Genomic DNA, 18,373 nt, shown 5'->3' with positions numbered 1-18,373 from the left:
CACACACACACACACACACACACACACACACACACGTTACCTTTCTTAGTCAAATTGTAGGGAGGAGTAAGGTATAACTGCTTAGGCACAAATGGTTTTGTTTTTTCCCCCTTATATCTTGGGAATGGATTCTTTAACATTGGCTTTACAACTAGTTTAAGGTATTTTCTTTTGACACACTGTAAGCGAGGATACAATATTTATTAGAATTGCCATTAATTTATAAAATATTTGTACTGCTGAATATATACTCTGGGTGCAATAAATGGACTTTTTTGCTATCACTGTTTTTAAACAGGAAATTTGTGTCAGAGATGCTGAAGTTGTCTTGTGCGGAGGAACTGAAAGTATGAGTCAGGCTCCCTTCTGTGTCAGGAACGTACGCTTTGGAACTAGGTTTGGATTTGATATCAAGGTTGGTACCATTAAAATTTTTTAAACATTATTTCTTATGCTATTATATGAGTGATTTTTAAGACAACTTTTTAATGAAGAGAAACCAATTTTGTTTAGCGAATACTGGCAAAAGATGTGACAATTTAAAATCTGTAAATTATTTCAGAACTCTGTTTTGGTTATTGACTTCGACATTTGAACACCATAGAATTAGACTGAAGAAGTAGAAGTAGGCAGAGGCATAAGAAATGTAGAGGAAGAAATGTTGATTAAAAAGGGAAAGAACACCGGGTGTGGCAGTGCACACCTATAATCCTAGCACTTGGGAGGCTGAGGTAGGAAGATCACTGAGAGTTCAAGGTCAGGCCAGCTACATAGTGAGTTCCAGATTAGACTGAACTGCACAGGAAGACCTTGTCTCTCAAAACAAAACAAAAACAACAAAAACAAACCCAAAATAGACAAAGGGTAAGTTAATCTGTACTCAACAGCTAGGATTCTGAGTAAATCTATAGTATGGTTTACAGAAACCATTCTTCTGGGACAGTCTCCATTGAATAGTTTTCTTCTTTATCAGAGGAAACACTGTCTTGAAATACAGATTAGATTGTCCTTAAACCAGTCAGACACAAAGTGATCCTTCTGTCTTTGAGAGCTATGACCTGAGAATGAGCATACTGATAAAAAACGTATTTCTTCCCATGATGGCATGTTGTGATTTAACATCTTGTAGTAATGGTTGACTTCACTTTTCACTCAGTTTCTCACTGGCTCTTTTGGAACCTGGCAGGAATGAGACTTAGAAAATAGGAGTATTTCAGCAATATTTTATATACTAAGTAGAATTAAGAAATCCTGCACAAGAACAGGTCAGTGGCTCTAAAGGTGATGAGACAGCATATGGGACGTACTTAGTAGAGACTCTAACTACTTAGGTAATAGTTAGCAATCTTTCTGTTACATAGGGACCCCTATCCCAGGTTCTTTTCTGCCTGGAAGTAACTGGTAGGACCAGCTATACTTGTAACGGAAAACCTTAGATGACAAAGGAGCACAGATCCTTTCTTTCATACAAACTCACAACTACTGTACAGAGATAGCTACAGGAAAGCATTTCATAAGAACTCAGTGTCAGGTTTCTTACAAAATGTAATCTTGAGGGTTTAATTTTTGATTGTGGGAATAATTTCCTATATTCTTACTGCTTGTGCTTACCTTTTGGCTCTCATTAGAGGTCCATATTCAGAGACAGAATATGTATATTTTGATACATTTGAGTTTTTAAATAGATTTTTAAATCTAAGAACTAAATATGAATAATAATAGCAAATGTTATCAAAAAGTCTCATTTTACTGTGTTTGTTGGAATTGTTCCTTGTTTAAAGAAATTATAACATTTTAATTTCAAAAGATAATGCTTTAACAAATCACTTTTACTGATGTCTTTTTAGCTGGAAGATTCTTTGTGGGAAGGATTAACAGATCCACATGTTAAACTTGCCATGGCACTTACTGCAGAGAATCTTGCAGTACAACATAAAATAAGCAGAGAAGATTGTGACAGATACGCCCTTCAGTCACAGCAGAGATGGAAAGCTGGTCAGTGAAATTAGATGACTATCAGTATCTGCACACACACGCATTCACACACACACAAATAGGAAAGATTTTCACCCTCTAAAATTATAATGAATTCGAGATATGGTGCATATACCTAGAATCTTAACTCTCTGGGAGCCTGATGGAGAAGGATCACAAATTCAAGCCCGGCCTAGGCAACTTACTTAAGATTCTATCTAAAAATAAGGAAGGGCTGGCGATGTAGCTCAGTGCAAAGGCCCTGGGTTCAGTTCCCATAGCATATATAGACAGACAGACAGACACACACACACACACACACACACACACACACACACACGATTATAATGACGTATAATAATAGTTTAACTCATACCTTTCAAAAATCACATTTGTATATTATTCTTTTGTTTTTAGGTGATCAGATATTCTAATATTGCAAAGTTAACTGGCAATTTCTCTTTTAAAAGAAGTTAATCCTGCTTGAAAAGTGGTATTGTTCCTTGGCCCTGGGTGGACACTTGACTTCAGTCCTGAACTGGTTCTCTTGTCAATAGACATGCTGAGGCCACTCCATCAGACGTGACTGCTTACTGTCACAACTGGCACAGAGGATGTCCTTTCCCGGGAGCCATCATGTAATCACAGGGAGGGGTGAGGTGCTTGGAAAAGACCATAGGTGTCCTTCTATGCCTTCTCCCATTGTTGATTGAGAGTCACTATGCCTGACTCAGGCTTGACTGGTCCAAAACCTTGGCAGCAGTGCCCATGAGTCCAAAATCAACAACATGATGGTAGTCGACTGATCAGTATAACAAGATGAAAAAATTTTTCGTCTTCTGAAGAGGTTTTTTAAAGTTGTGATAAGCAAATGGAAACTCTTAGTTAGGGTATTAAATACTTGAAGTAATGAAGTTGCAGTCCATCTTACGTTTCAGAGGGAAAGTGAACTGGAGCTGATGCCATTCAGCTCATCTGTATTCTGTAGTATTTTTTTTTCCTACTTGAACAGTATTGATCTAGAGATTGGGAGTTACCAGCTGTGTTTTTAATTCTACCAACTACAGGTTTCTGACCGATCATTTATTCACTGAATGTCTGTAAAGTAGAGATAACAGTGTTTGCTTTGCCCATCTACCTAATAAAGTTGTTCTAAAACCAAATAAGGGCATATAAGATAACTATTTTGCCTACTGTAAAATGGTATCAAAATTAAGGTTGTATTATTTCCGACTTTATTTTTTTTTTCGGACTTTATTTTTGAAAGTGTAGATTAGTATAGTCCATTCTAGTGGAGGTTCAGAGTAGATGTTCTATGTGTGTACTTGTATTGGCGATAGCTCCTATAATTTTGCAAGTTGTATATTACTGTTAAATTTCAATTATAGATTACTTGGTGGCATATGCAACTTCGTAACTTTTTAATTAAATTCTTATCTCACCTGAAGGAAAATTAAATCTATTTAGTGCCGCTGTATCTGTAGCTAATAGACTGATACTGCTAACAGTCAAGTGGTGCCTGATTTAAAAAAAAAGTGTTACAAAATAAAAAAATAATTTTTAAAAGGTACAAAATGCATCTGATAAATACATGACAGTATGTTAAATCCTCCAGTAGGGAAGGCAGTTGTGTAAGTGGTAAAAGCTCACGTGAGCAGAGGGTAGACCAGAAATTAAATTGAAGCTTATATTGATTACTTTCTTATTTCTCTTCTCTTTTGGTTTTCATTCTTATGATAGACGTTCTTCTATTTCAGCTAATGATGCTGGCTACTTTAATGATGAAATGGCGCCAATTGAGGTGAAGACAAAGAAAGGAAAACAGACAATGCAAGTGGATGAGCATGCTCGGCCCCAAACAACACTGGAGCAGTTACAGAAACTTCCTCCAGTGTTCAAGAAGGAAGGGACAGTTACTGCGGGGAATGCATCGGTTGGTGTCACCCCAGATCACCTCGAACTCTTCCTGCTGTGTTCCATGCAAAATGAACTTGGGGTCTCTGTTAAGATACTTTCATGCCAATCTTTATTTAGTTTAAACCGGAGCATTCTTACTCAGTTAATTTGGGCTTAATAGTCCAACACAAAATATTTTATTTAGGGGCCCTGATAATCTTCTAATTCTTAGTCATTTCAAGATATTAGAAGGAAATCTTCCAGGTTTATTATTTTATTTTTCAGGTTTTTTCTTTCGTGTGTATGTACTTCATCAGATTTCATTTTATATCTACCTGTATCTATAAGCTTTACTGTGATATCCTTCCATATCCTTTAGTGAAGTTGTGTTCTGAGCTTAAAGTAATCCCCACAATCAGTGCTACAATTTGTATCCAAAATTGTGCCAGTACTTCCTGTGTACCATGCTATTCCTGATTCTACTCCATGCCAGGCACAGGAGCACATGCCTGTAATTCCAGCTACTCAGGAGGCTGAGGCAGTAGAATTGCAAGTGTGATCCCCACCTGGGCACTTTAGTGATACCCTGTCTCAAAACAAAAAGGACTGGGGATGTAGTTCAGTGGTAGAGTACTTGCTTACCATGTGTGAGGCCCTAGGTTCAATCTCCAGTACTGACAAAGAAAAAATAAATATTACATTCAAACTTTAACTGGATTCTTTTACCAGTTCATATGTCTACTGTGTTTGTTTTCAAGGGCGTATCTGATGGTGCTGGAGCTGTTATCTTAGCTAGTGAAGATGCTGTTAAAAAACATAACTTCACACCACTGGCAAGAATCGTGGGCTACTTTGTGTCTGGATGTGATCCATCTATTATGGGTATTGGTAAGTTTATGATGAAATGAACTGATTCTGTGTATTGAGATGACATTTATTATTTTGAGATCCAGAGCAGTGGTTTCCATCATAGATAATATCCGAAAGCCACCCATAACCCCACCTCACTAAGATTTTGTTCTAACATATCTATAATGAAACCCAGAAATTCAGTTTTCTTCAGAGTACCTACATGCTTTGATGGTCCACTGCATTTATCTGATGTAGATAAGAAGTTACTTTATAGTTGTTTTTCACTTTAACCTCACTTAGTGGGTTCTGATAGGTTAGCATTAGCTGGTGAGCAAAGAAAATATGTTTTTCTTCCATTTTTCCCCATGCCTGGATATCTGCCCTAAAATACAATGAATGCCACTGTGGAAGGATTGTCTTTCTTCCTCAGGGTTTGAGCAGAGGTACACATGCTAAGTATATCAATGTCAGATGCCTTCTTTATGTAGAAGCTTGTCTGTCACTGGTAGCGTGGGGTAGGTAAACAAGCAGGGAGAATAGGTTATTAAACATCTAGTGGGAACTGATTGGAAATCCAGTTTGTAAGAGCAGTAGTGCTTGGTTCTGCAGACACCTACCATATCTGTGGCCCTCAAAATAGCTTCAAACCCAGGAATGAGAAGCACAGACTTGAAGAGAACAACAGTGGCTCGGAGGAAGCACACAGTTCCAGAAAGACCCTGTTGCCTGGAACACTGCGGGGATAGCAGGGGTGACAGTGGGTGGCTGGAACTTTAAACCTCTGATCTTGAGCTGCTCTAGCTTTATCCTTTCAGGGCTTCATCCATAGAAAGAATTTCAGTACTTAAAAAGACAAAGGTTAACCGCCAATTCAAAGCATCTTTTAATTGAACTTTGAAGCCCAAAGAAGTGCCCAGAGTTGCACCTGTTAATGGCAGGAGCTAGGACTAGAAATGAGGTCTATCTTTTGTTTTGTTTTTTTTTGTTTGTTTGTTTGTTTTTTTCGGTTTTTCTCTGGTACCGGGAACCGAACTCACGACCTTGCGCTTGCCAGGCAGGCGCTTTTGCCACTGAGCTAAATCCCCAGCCCCATGAGGTCTATCTTTAAGAATAGGAAACTTCCCTGAGTCCCAGTAAGTAGACTGGTCTAAAAAGGGTTAAGTTATGGCCCAGCGTACTGTTCTGTTTTACGGTAGTGACGGTGAGTGAACATGAGCTGATTGATTGAGGCTTATTGATGTTTCTGAAGACAGAACTGTGAATACAGTAACTTAGTACTGTAGTAGTGTACTACTTTTTCTTCTGTATTAAAAGATACATAGAAAAAAAAGAAAGAAGGAAAAAGATAAATAGAAAGAAAAGTACTAAGTACTTTTAAAAGTATTTTAGAAGTACGTAGTACTGACAGTACTGAGCTACACAGCAAGACCGTGTCTCAAAAAAGAAAAAACCAAACTGAAGGATACATCATCTTTTATTGTTTTATTTCTTGAGACAGGAAGAAATATGGACTATGCAGTCCAAGCTGGTCTTGAACTCACTATATAGCCCAGGCTGGCCTTGGACTCAAGGAGATCCTCCTGCCTCACCCTCCCAAGTGTTGGCATTACAGGCATGTACCACTACACTTGGCCTCCTTTTCTTTTTATATGATCTCAGGTATTTTCATTATGGAAAGGTGACTCACAATCCTCTGACCATGCTGGTTATCTGATGCTTTACTTTTTACTACTCATCCTGTTTTTATGTTTGGATATGTATGCAGAGAGAATCTGGAATTAGATTCCATATTAAATTAGTGGCCACATAGAACTGCTGCTTTAAATCAAAATGCATTAAATGGATGGTCCTACTCAATAAGCAAACATGTCCAAAGATCACTGTAACATTCTATTTATATTGAATTGTATTTTTCTTACAAAGATTCATTTTGCATCTTACCTTAGGTATATTGGTGAAGCTTGTTACATAAATTTGACTACTTGCATTCAACAAAATATATCATGTTTTTTCTCTGTAGACATTTATGGCAGTTTCATGCTCTACAAATAAATAGAGAAGATAATCTTCTTTAGTGAGACTTTTTTACCTTTTGGAAAAAAACTACTGATTTATTTAAAAATTAGGAGTGTAGGGACTTGTTGGTCTCTTGGTGTCCCCCTGGGAGGAACCGTAGCAGGAATGAGGAAAAGATAGACAAGAGACAAAAGCTGGGTCAGGTGGAGGCCTCTTTCCCTGATGGGTAAGAGGACCTGAACAACAACAGTAGGGGCGTTTATTTATGCTCTTGCAAGGTTAGTATCACAGGCAAGGTTGCTTAGCAACTATGACAGAATTGTCCAGGCGGGATGCTTTTCTCAAGACTGAGGCAGCTTGACTGCTTGAGGCACTCTGGCTCTGTCCTGCCCTCACACGTATGACCAATTTCCAGCTTCAGCCACTGCCAACGTAGGAGCAATATTAAACTTTTACTGGTAATTATCAGGAATGTGGAAGTTAAAGTTTACGTCAAAAGTCTTATCAGGCTTGGGCTGGGGATTTAGCTCAGCGGCAAAAGCGCCTGCCTGGCAAGCGCAAGGTCATGAGTTCGGTTCCCGGTACCGGAGAAAAACAAAAAGTCTTATCAGGCAGCTTTGTGTTGCTTGACTCCTATCGTGTTCTCTTTAAATCCTCTGTCTACCGTTTGGTTAGGACTGTTTCCTTACTTCACCTCTCTTCCCCTGAAGTGCCCTGGAGCCCCTGTGTGCTATGCTGCTGTGGAGATGCTGCTGCTGTTTTTTGCCTTCTTTCCAGATGGGTCTCTGAAAATTCTATCCCATGAATGCAGGGACAGCACTCAGTGTGCCCAGCTGTTTGCGATCAAGCACGACCTATAGCTGACTGTAAACCCCGCCAGTGACTTCTTGGGATGATTGAAATCCTAAAGCCATGTGTGGCAGATCTTTCCATAGGAGTCTCTCGCCTATGATTTGACTGCAGAGTCAAACAGCCTTTCATCATGGTCCCGTTTTCTGTTTCTTCTTTCTCACATTATTTAACACGTGCTGACAAGGCAGCAAGACTTGTGGCTGCTGATAACTCTGCCACACTATTTCTCCCTTACGTATTAAGTGAACAAGTTGGACACATAAATAAATAAGACAGTGTTTATTTCTATAAGAGAATCTCATTCTTACGTAGGTCCTGTTCCTGCCATCAGCGGGGCACTAAAGAAAACAGGGCTGAGTCTCAAGGACATGGACCTGGTAGAGGTGAGTGTTCTGACTTTACAACACGCGTGAACTGCCTACTTCTGTAGCATCAATGGCTTTAGCTTAGTATTCTGTAACTCTTTGAGTTGGTACTGTTAGCCTTTTCAAATGATGTATATATACATAAATATTATATGCTTTGCGCTCGTACTTTTCTGCACCCAATTAAAATGCTTTACTTATATTTGAATAACTTAAACAACTTGATTTCTCCTGCAAAAGTATAAACTCTTAGGAACTTCCTGGGACTTTGGAGAATTCCATTACATTTTAGACTATTGATATGCATGTTGAATTGAGTATTACAGAAGGTGGGAGAAGAATAAGTAACCATAATCCCATTTTAAATGAAAAAAATGTAGACAAAAGAATTGACCTAGTGCCAAATCAAGTTTTTCGCCCTTTCCCCCAAACTGAGGCTTCATCAATCCTATCTTTGGCTTTTACACCATAAATGATAGAAAATGCTAGAAATTTAAATTTATTGGCTGAGTGTATGTTTGTGTGTGTGTATGTGTAGTCCTGAGGATAGACTCATGCACATACTCTACTGCTGAGCTACACTTCCTGCCACAAGAATGATTACTTAAATTATTAATATTAGAACAAAGATGTCTTAAGCATTTACTGTAATTAAAAGAAGAGACAAAGGAGAAAATAATGGATTATATACATTTTACTTTGGAGAAGTATCTGAACATTTCAGGTAATTAAACTGTGCTACTTAGCATCAAGAAATAACTAATATGACAAAAGATCTATCTAAATAATAGAGAAAAGGTAAGTATGTGTGGTTTCCTCTAATAATCTCTCACCCAGGAAACCAAGGTTTTAGATTAATAGTGCTTTATCTGTAAATCTTCATTCTTGGTATCTTAGAGTTCACAAACTCAAGAGCGCTGCTTAATTATCATACTGTGCAGTGGTTCCTTGGTTCACGAACTTAATTCTTTCCACAATTCTGGTCACAAAACCAAACTGGACAAGAATCTAATCAAATTTCCCCATAAGGTCAGCATTCAACTTAACCATTGAAAAGCTGTTCATTATCATTTCTAGATGTATAGACACTCAAAGACAGCATAGTTCTCCTGGTTCAGAAACTTATTCTTCATAACATATTCTAGGTCTCTTAGTACAGTATCTCTTTGAATATGATGATCTAAAACAAATAAATAATGTTGGCTGTAAGGACAAATAATTTGGGGAACATACAAAAATATAGTAGGAAAGAGAACAAGAGTGAAGCTTAGCCCAACTCTGTAAATGTTGTCTTCCTCAGAATTAGTTTCTTTATAAAATTCCTGAAGTAAGACAGTATGAAAATATAGTACTATTGATGAAGCAAGGCAGTTCTCATAGCCAGCCTTGGTAAGTATTAATATAACAATATGACACTTTTCCTTTCTGCCTCATTTGAATATAGTAACCATTCTGTTTATGTCTCAAGCTCTGAAGGTTTATTCTTTGTTGACTGTCAGTTTCCTCTTGGAAAGATAGCTCTTGGTTCTAGGTAATAATATTTAGTTAGTTAGTTTTAGTTTTTTGAGTCAGGATCTCGCTATGTAGTTCAGACTGGCTTTGAACTCACTATATAGTCCAGGCTGGACTCAAACTCAAAGCAGTCCTCCTGCTTCAACCTCCTGAGTGCTAGGATTACAGGGATGCGCCACCATCACCAGCTTGTACTGGGTAATAGTAGTAACATCCCGTTGTTGAGGACCTGATATCCATCAGGTAATATACTAGACACTATCCATGATTGTATTTCACTTTAACAATGACTCTCAGCATGATACTACAGTTGGATTTTACAGTTGAGAAAATGTGTGTATAAAGAAAGCTTTAGGTCACACATAAGTAAATGATTCAGCCAAGATTTGTACCATCTATCAAGCTCCAGAACCTATGGACTTTCTATGTTATCTCCCTGCCTTTAATGTGTGTCCATTTATAAGATTACTGATGATTCCTTTACAGAATGTATTTGATGCCAAATATCATTTATTAAATATACTTGCTTTTAAACTTGACATCTTTTGTAAAGGAAGATCGTTCTAGATAACCTTGAACATGATTATTTTGACAATTATTAAATCAATCTCTCTCTTTCTCTCTCTTTCCCTTCCTCCTTCCCTCCCTCTTTGGAAAAACCTGATATTTACACCATGATTAAAGATAAGGTCAAATAACATTATGAGGTAATTTAAATAGGAAAACATAGCACAATTCGCCGTCAATAGGACTGGACCATTTGGTTAAAAGTTTGTGAATAAAGACTCTTACCACTGCAACCTTTTTCCCTAAGGTGAATGAAGCTTTTGCTCCCCAGTACTTGGCTGTTGAGAAGAGTTTGAATCTTGACCCAAGTAAGACCAATGTGAACGGAGGAGCCATTGCTTTGGGTCACCCATTGGCCGGATCTGGAACACGAATTACCGCACACCTGGTTCATGAATTAAGGTACTTGCATTTCAGATGTGCTGTTTTTAATACAAACACATGAATTCCAATTTTCTTAAAACAGTCCACCCTTTGGCCCCTTTTCCCTCAGTCCCCTGTACTGATTCTGACCAGCTATTTGGGCAGCTCTGCAGCATGCCTTGCAGATGAACCAGTCAACCTGTGACCTGCCCTCCACTGGGAATCGAGCTATGCTCTGTGAGAGGTGCAGCCGCCTGGAACTCATGACCAGCAATGATCACATGATGAGGCCCTCCCTCTCATGGCACTTCGCCCTGTAGTGCCTGTTGTAGTAGGGTGAATTTATGTAGAAAAACAAATGAAAATACCATGTAGCTGCTGATCTAGAGTTCTTCATTTAAGGAACCTAAGCAAACTGGCAGTTTGGGTCTTAAGATTTTTTCCTTCGCTGTGTCCATGAGGGAGCCTTCTGCATGTTCTAGTTTTGATAGAAGAGCTCCTCCTTCTGGCCTTGTATATTTTAGGTCATTTTCTCTACTAGCAGGAAAATTGCAAACAATACCAAGTATGTGAGGCCGAAAAGCCCTCCAACTCCCTGTTAGGCTAAAGAAGACGGGACTCATTTCACTTACTGATTGAGTGGGTTGAAATGAGTGGCTGACATGTACACAAATACTTCCTAGGTGATGCTGTCAGCATCGCCATGTCAGGACTAAAGAATGGGAGCAGATCTTTCTCTGTGAGTTTAATTTTTGTGAAATGGACATGAAAGCTTTCCGAACTATCCACTGTCATATGGATAAACCTGATTAAGTATTTTTATTCTAAAGTGCCATAAGAATCTAAAACCATGTAAGTCAAAGAAGCTGAATGATCCTTTCTCCTTTTGCAAATTCCCTTATGTATCTACATTATCTCCTGTTTTCACTCTTTTTCCACAGCACAGCACACATAAGCCTGTATATTTATTTCAGTTCTTCTAGCTCTAAACCTACCCATCCTCTTCGTAGATTGCCTTCTTCTTCTGTGTTATTTTTTGGATTCCTTTTTTTTGGATGAAAATATGTAGCTATTATGACCATATACCAAAATTGAGGATGATGGGAAAGACTGAGAAGCTGAGCTGAATAAGAATGAATAATGCAAATGTCTGATATTAATTCGATTTAATTAATTAATCTAATTATCAGAGCAGATTTCAGCCACTGCTTGCTTTCTTAGGCGTCGAAGTGGAAAATACGCTGTTGGTTCAGCTTGCATCGGAGGCGGCCAAGGCATTGCAGTCATCATTCAGAATGTGGCCTGAGAGAACCAAGGAGCCACTGTGTGCCTCTCTTACTTCTCATGGCTGGCTCTGGTAAAACAGGTGACCTTCGTGGCAGCTGCCGCACTACCCTGCTTACCCCTGAAATAGCGATTGAGTTTGAGCCGGGATTGATGAGGGGAAAACGCACTTATCATGAGTGACATCCTGTGCCAGAGAAAGGTCTCTCACGTTTCCGTCTAAATGTGAGTGTAACGTGCTGTGTTTCTGAATGAAAATCCAACTGTAAAAGACCTCACGAGAAATGAGAAACGATCCTACCAAATAAAAACCACTAATGCCTTAGATGATATGATTATAAGGAAAGTAAATAAAGATTGCCTTAATTTTAGCTATTCCTTTCCCATTGGTATATTTTTGAAAATTTTTTGAATTATGATAAAGTACACTTTGTAAAATTAGTCATTTTTAAGTGTAGAGTTCAGTGGCATTAAATGCATTCACACAAATATTACCACCGTCTGTCCCCAGAACTCTTTTGTCTCATGGAACTGAAACTCACTGAACAATAATGCCCCATCCTGTACTCTTCACAGCTCCTGCCATCACCATACTGCCTCTGGTCTCTATGCTTTTCACTGCTCTAGGTGTCTCATGTAAGTGGAATTCATTTTTATCTGGTTGTGCCTAGTTTATTTCACTTACCGTAATGTCCTCAAAGTTCATCCATGTCATAGCATATGTCAGAGTAACGTTTTAAAGTCTGAATACTATTCCTTCGTATGTCTGGTTTTGTCACCCATTGATGGATATTTAGGTTACTTCTGCCTTTTGAGCTTATGCCCAAGGAGCAGAATTACTCAACTTAGTCTTGATATTAATAAGCGATGTCATATTAGATTGTTTTTCCTTGAAAAAGGACAGTGCTGATTATGTATCTCAACTCTTTAAGTACATTTGAATGGGAATGTAGGCTTCTATAGGAAGATTTATGTTCATTTTTTTAACTGTAGCAGTTTCACATTTATTAAAAGATAGGAAGAAAACAGAAGGGTAAGAGAAAAAGGGGCTCTGAAGAGCAACTTTGGGCCAAGTAAAATGGGAGAAAGAAATAAAAATAAAAATACACCCTACAGCCTAGGGTGGGCTATCGTGAAGAGGCACGATAACCTTATGTTCATTTTAGAGGCCATATTTTTAAATAGAAAATGTGGGACTTATTGAAGGCTAGCAGTTCATGTCTCAGGAAAAAGAACGTGACACCCCTGCTCTCCCACCACGAGTGCTTGCCAGCACGCCGGCAGGAATGTTGCCATTAATGTCTGCCACATGGTCAACTAACTGGGGAAATCTGGGGTGGTAGAGGTAGCTATGACAGATCACTGAGCCTGCACTAAAATGTAGGGAAGCTTTGTGGAATGCCACTGGGACCACAAATGGAGACTGCAGTTTTGCCTGGATTGCATCCCCTTTGTCACCTTCCCTGCCCATTCAAATTATATCCTATTCTCACTCTGTTTCTGTAGCTCACCTCTACTCCAGGGGTTCTCATCAAGGGCAGTTTTATCCCCAGGGACATTTTGCAATATCTGAAAAATATATTTGTCAACATGACTGAGGAGAGCTTGCTGCTGGCAGGTAGTGGCTAAGAGACTGGGGATGCTGCTGTACGTCCTGCAATGCACAGGACAGTCACCACACCATAGAACCATCTGGCCCAAATGGCAAGGATGCTGCTGTTGAAATACCCTCCTCTAGCTTCCCACATGTCTCCTTCCCCTTCTGTGTGTGCATAGTGTGTATGTACAGGGGGTTGAAGCCAGGGCCTTCACACTGAGCTACGTCCCAATCCCTTTTTATTCTTGACTTTGAGAAAGGGTCTCACTAAGTTGCTCAGGCTGAGTTAAACTTGCAGTTCTCCAGCCTCGGTCTTCCAGAATGCTGGGATTGCAGGTGCATCCCACTAAGGAGAGCTACACCCATTTTAATATAAAAATGTACAGCTTTCTAAAATCTTTCTCTTGTAATAACTATAAGCCAATATTGAGCAATGAGGGAGAATTGGGAAGGTAAAGTAAATGAAAACAAATAATGGAAATGTGGCTGTTCTTAATTCTTCAGAGTACACAATAAGGTCCTTGCAAACACAGGAGCACCCGCATGAGAGGTCTTTCTCCAAACCTGACTCTGTGTGTGTCAGGTCTGACGGTGGCCTGTGGCCTTGACCCAGTGCTGCTTGCAGAGTGGCCTTCCCTGTCCCTCTTAGGAACCTCGTGCTATTTTGAGAGTCATGTTAATCAGTCATACCACCACCACTAGCCTTATTTCCGTCTCTGGCCTCCCGCTCATGTCTTTTCCTCCAGTGACTGTATTATCCCTGCCTCTGTCTCCTTTTTTTTTTCTTTTTTCTGTCACCTTTTTTATTTTAACCACTAAATCATATTTTAGTTCTCAGAAAATCTAGCATCCAGCCGGCCAAGGAATTCTCAGTTCTATGACCAAAACATCAGTCACTTTTTGTTTATTTCATGGCAGCCACCCACTTCTCTTGTTACCTCTTCCTTTTGTATATCTCATGAAGACATCTAGCCATTGACTCTGTTAGCTTCTCACAAACTGTTCTTCCTTTCTTTCCAGATTAGAGTCCATGTTTCATCCTTTTTTTTTTTCCCCCTTGAAAATACACTTTCATTGATTTATTCTATCCTGAGACTGGATGTCTGATAGAACATTGACTATGGGTTGTTCTATGTAAGGTCACAAAAGATTCATTGGAAATTTTAATTGATATTAAATTGAATTTACATTTTATGGACTTACTAAGGAATACTGATACTTTATGATACTCAGTCTTTTTATCTACAAATCTATCCATCTGTAATATACTCAGATTTTTTTACTTCTTTATTTTAGGAAGTTCCTGATAAATGAGCTGGAGGGGCGGGTGTAGTGGCGCACACCTATAATCCTAGCACTTGAAAGGCTGGGGCAGGAGGATTGTTGCAAGTTCGAGACTAGCCTGGGCTACAAAGTGAGCTCAAGGCCAGCCTAAACTGCATAGTGAGACCCTGTCTCAAAAACACATACACACACAAAAAAGATCAGGAGGACTTTTCCCTGACGAGCCCTAATTTATTAATTTGGTTCCTGCTAAGTCAGGAAACAAAGGATTTAGAATTTTTGGAGGCTGAAATAAATCAAAAATTTTTCAGCAAGTTCTAGTTTTTTCTACGCTAGAAATGTTAAATAATACTCACTATCAGTGTCAGTACCTGCCTTGGTTCCTCAATCCTTTGCTCATGTGTTCTCTTTCTCTTGGCTAAAAAGTTGGCATAAAGTTGGCCGTGGCTTAAGACCAGCCTGGGCAACTTTGTGAGACTCTCAAAAACAAAATAGTAGAAAGAAAAAAGTTATCCCTCTTCCTGATCACAGAAGAGGCTGATGGCAAGAGGTCTCTCCACGTTGGGCTTCCAGAGGGAGCAGGTCTGACCCCTTGTTTGTCACAGGATAGTGGATGACTGGAAATGTGGAAATGTGGCTCTTCTTTTCTGGGGTCATTAGTAAAAGGCAGGTTTCCCCCAGTCTCAAAGAATATTACAGAGTATGAGATCTACGTAATTTCCCATAAAAAGTCAGTAATTTGCAGAACATTTTATACTTTATAGATTTCCTTCTTTTGCTATGGCTTGTGACAGACTATCTCTTGGCAGTGAAATGACCAAGGCCATTTGTTACCACTCACTAGAAACACTAGTGATAACTTATCTAGCCCATGGCTTCTCAGCTGAAGGAGGAATTGTCATCAAGAAAATAGTTAAAGCCAGCCCCATCCCGGGGCATCTCCTTGTACAGGCCTTGATAAATGTGTATCACTTTTCCCCATAAAGGCCTCATGTAGCTCGGCTATTCCAATGAGATCTTTTTTCTTTTTTATTCGGTTGTTATTAATGAATAGTTTTTAGATGTTATGTGTCTAGCCAGCTAACTGAAGCCTTGTATTCTAATTATGCAGACAGCATCTCATTTATTTGTACTCCCTTTTTGCTCTGGGATGGAAGCTTTAGTGCGGTATTGGGGAAATCATGTGAATGCTCAGATTAGCTCATCAGTGAGGGCTCGGTTCACCATAGGTTTCAGATAGATGCACTTGATCAAAGTAAGGAAGTGTCCTTCTTTCCCTGGTTTTACTAAGAACTTTTATGAGTGGTTCATTCATTGTTGAAATCACGGTAATCTAGCTTTGCTGCCACTACCTCGTCCATGTCACTGATCACCTTTCTGGTGTTAAAGCTGGCTGACGCTCTTCTGTCTTCATCGTATTTGACTTCTTCAAGGCATATGACACAGTTGCTCGCTCCTACCCCTTGATTGGATTTTTCATGGCTCCTCTGGTTTTCCTCACGGCTCCAGCACTCCTTTTGGTCTTCTTTAGCAGCTGCTCCTCTCTGAACTTCTGCTGAGTGTGTCTCAGGGTTGATCCTTAGGTTTATCCTGCTCCCATAACTCCAAATATCTCTCTGGCTGCGGACCTCTTGACCTTCCTCACAGGCATCTGCATCTTAAGCACACCCCAAACAATAACTACCAACAATCCCCACTAAACCAGCTTCTCAAAGTTCTCTTCTCCATTCCAGTGGTTTAAGTCAGAAGTTGAGCATTTCCCTTGATCTTCCCACTCCCTCACCTATCAGCAAGTTTCATCAAGCTTTCTTCCAGGATATATCTCGAATCCGTCCATCACTCTTCATGTCTCCACTATGGTCCAGGCCACAAGAACCTTTTGCCTAGACTCAAGAGTCTTCAAAGGCTGCCACCTTCATTCTTGAACCTCTTTGGTGATTTCCAAGACACCACTAGGGAGATCATTTAAAAACATACGTGCCAGGAGTGGTGGCACGTGCGACACTCGGGAGGCTGAGGCAGGAGGATTCCCATATGTTCAAGGCCAGCCTGGATTCATAGTAAGACCCTCAAAATAACAAACCAAAAAATCCATTAGGTCATACCCCTGCTTAAAACCCTGAGGCAGCTTTGTCACATAATAAAATCTGGACTCTTCCCTACAGTGGCCTGCATATTGCAACTGTTGATCCCTGAAGCCGTCCTGCCCCTGGTAACACATCACTCCTCTAGCAACCCGTGTTTAGACACACTGGCTTTCTGTGGGTTGCACATGCACCGTGCTTTCGTGCTCTAGAGCTTCAGCAGTTTTCTTTGTTTTACTTGGAACACTATTTCCTTTGCCCTGCCAGACCAGGATCCTGCTTACCCTTCATGTTCCCTGGGTCCTGTTACCCCAGCTTCTTCTCCCTAGGACTGCATTGCAGCAGCCTGGCCTTTGGGACTTTGGGGCTTCATATTCACTTAGTAGTACCGTGGCTGCCTGCTGTGTGCTCCACTGGGGACCAACACTTCATGTGCCTGGCACCATACCTGGCATGTGGTCAGTGGCACAGTAATTCTGAGATGTTTAGTGGATGAGTGGATGGATGGATGATGCTTGAAGACATTATAGCATAAAGAAGATTTCTGAAAATCCTACAGAAGTAAAGAGCTGCTGTGATGTGATTTAGCATCTTCTGCTCTCCACAAATGACCACAGAAATGTGTATTTTTGTGTTCAGGTGTCTGTTCATTTCTTGTGTGTTTTTTTTTTTTGTTTTGGTGTCGGCAATCGAACTCAGGACCTTGCACTTGCCAGGCAGGCAGGCGCTTGTGCCACTGAGCTATATCCCCAGCCGGCTTGTCTGTTTTCAAGAGAGAAAGGGCGGAGAACTTGGAAAGATCCCAGAAGTGCTTGCTTTCTAGCACTAAGGCTCAGCAGAAAGTGGGGTAACTGTGCACAATGTACTCCTCGCCTACCCACAGTGGTTCAGTCAAATTGCAAGCATGTATGCAGGCTAGGTTGCAACCAAAATTATGGAATGAATTCTGTGACCAGAGTCGTGAAAAGAATTGAGTTCATGAACCAAAGTACCACTATACATACTGAAGAGAAGAGCTGGGGCAGGAAGCAAGGTGCATCAGAGGTTGCCCCTAGGATGACCATAGAATTATCCAATCCCGATCACTCTTGCAAAGTGAAAAGACACCATTATTTACCCGGGGGGCAACAGGTATGAACAGGGACCATCCTGGGCAAACTAGGACACAAAAACACCCCATTTTAGTTAGCCAAACTAAACGTGCCCTCAAGTTCTGGAGAATTGAATGAGTATATGGGTGAGCATGGATTGCTGGGTACAGGTACAATCAGGAGGGACCCCTCTGTTTGCTTGACATTGGATTGCACACTTGAAGTAGGCAAGAGGCAGCTGCATAGGCATCTGGGAAAAGAACAGAGGGGCAGCTCACACACAGCCTCAGGCAGGAATGTTGGGGTGGGGGGTGGGGGGAGGGGAAGCAAGGAGGCCAGTTAGCTGGAGCTGAGTGAGCTGACGCAAGAGTTAAGAGTCAGAGACACCCTAGGTGAATATTGTGGAGAGCCTTGTAAGCCAGTGAAAGGACTTTGGCTTATCTTCTGAGGGCAGTGGGGAGCCATTGCAGGTTTTCAAGCAGAGGAGAGATATAATCTTGTTTACAGCTGAGGACTGCTGTATTGAAGCACTGTAGAGACAACGATGCTGAAAGCAGGAGGCCAGGGCAGTCATCCAAGCCCAGAGAGAACGGAATCTCAGATCTGGGAGTCTACACTGAGGGTGATGAATAGTTG

General features: G+C 40.3%; 1 protein-coding gene and 1 long non-coding RNA gene across 3 annotated transcripts in view; one reads left to right on the top strand and one right to left on the bottom strand.

Moving 5' to 3' along the window:
- Positions 1–12,434, top strand: part of Acaa2 (acetyl-CoA acyltransferase 2) — a 27,853-nt gene extending 15,419 nt beyond the window's left edge. For both annotated transcript variants that reach the window (XM_013510632.1, XM_005372912.2), the window contains 7 exons: positions 299–415; positions 1,848–1,995; positions 3,732–3,907; positions 4,629–4,758; positions 7,903–7,973; positions 10,282–10,436; positions 11,619–12,434. In XM_013510632.1, the coding sequence (XP_013366086.1) occupies positions 299–415; positions 1,848–1,995; positions 3,732–3,907; positions 4,629–4,758; positions 7,903–7,973; positions 10,282–10,436; positions 11,619–11,703 (882 nt within the window). In that variant the 3' untranslated portion in view covers positions 11,704–12,434. The remainder of the gene's footprint in view (positions 1–298; positions 416–1,847; positions 1,996–3,731; positions 3,908–4,628; positions 4,759–7,902; positions 7,974–10,281; positions 10,437–11,618) is intronic.
- Positions 6,600–18,373, bottom strand: part of LOC106147790 — a 30,690-nt gene continuing 18,916 nt past the window's right edge. The window contains exon 3 of the long non-coding RNA XR_001232757.1: positions 6,600–6,764. This is a non-coding gene — a long non-coding RNA (uncharacterized LOC106147790). The remainder of the gene's footprint in view (positions 6,765–18,373) is intronic.

Source organism: Chinchilla lanigera, unplaced genomic scaffold (genome assembly GCF_000276665.1).
Source record: "Chinchilla lanigera isolate Chin_1 unplaced genomic scaffold, ChiLan1.0 scaffold00001, whole genome shotgun sequence".
Lineage (NCBI taxonomy): Eukaryota > Metazoa > Chordata > Mammalia > Rodentia > Chinchillidae > Chinchilla > Chinchilla lanigera.
The sequence above is the reverse complement of the archived record's forward strand: the minus strand, read 5'-3'. Positions and strand labels throughout refer to the sequence as shown.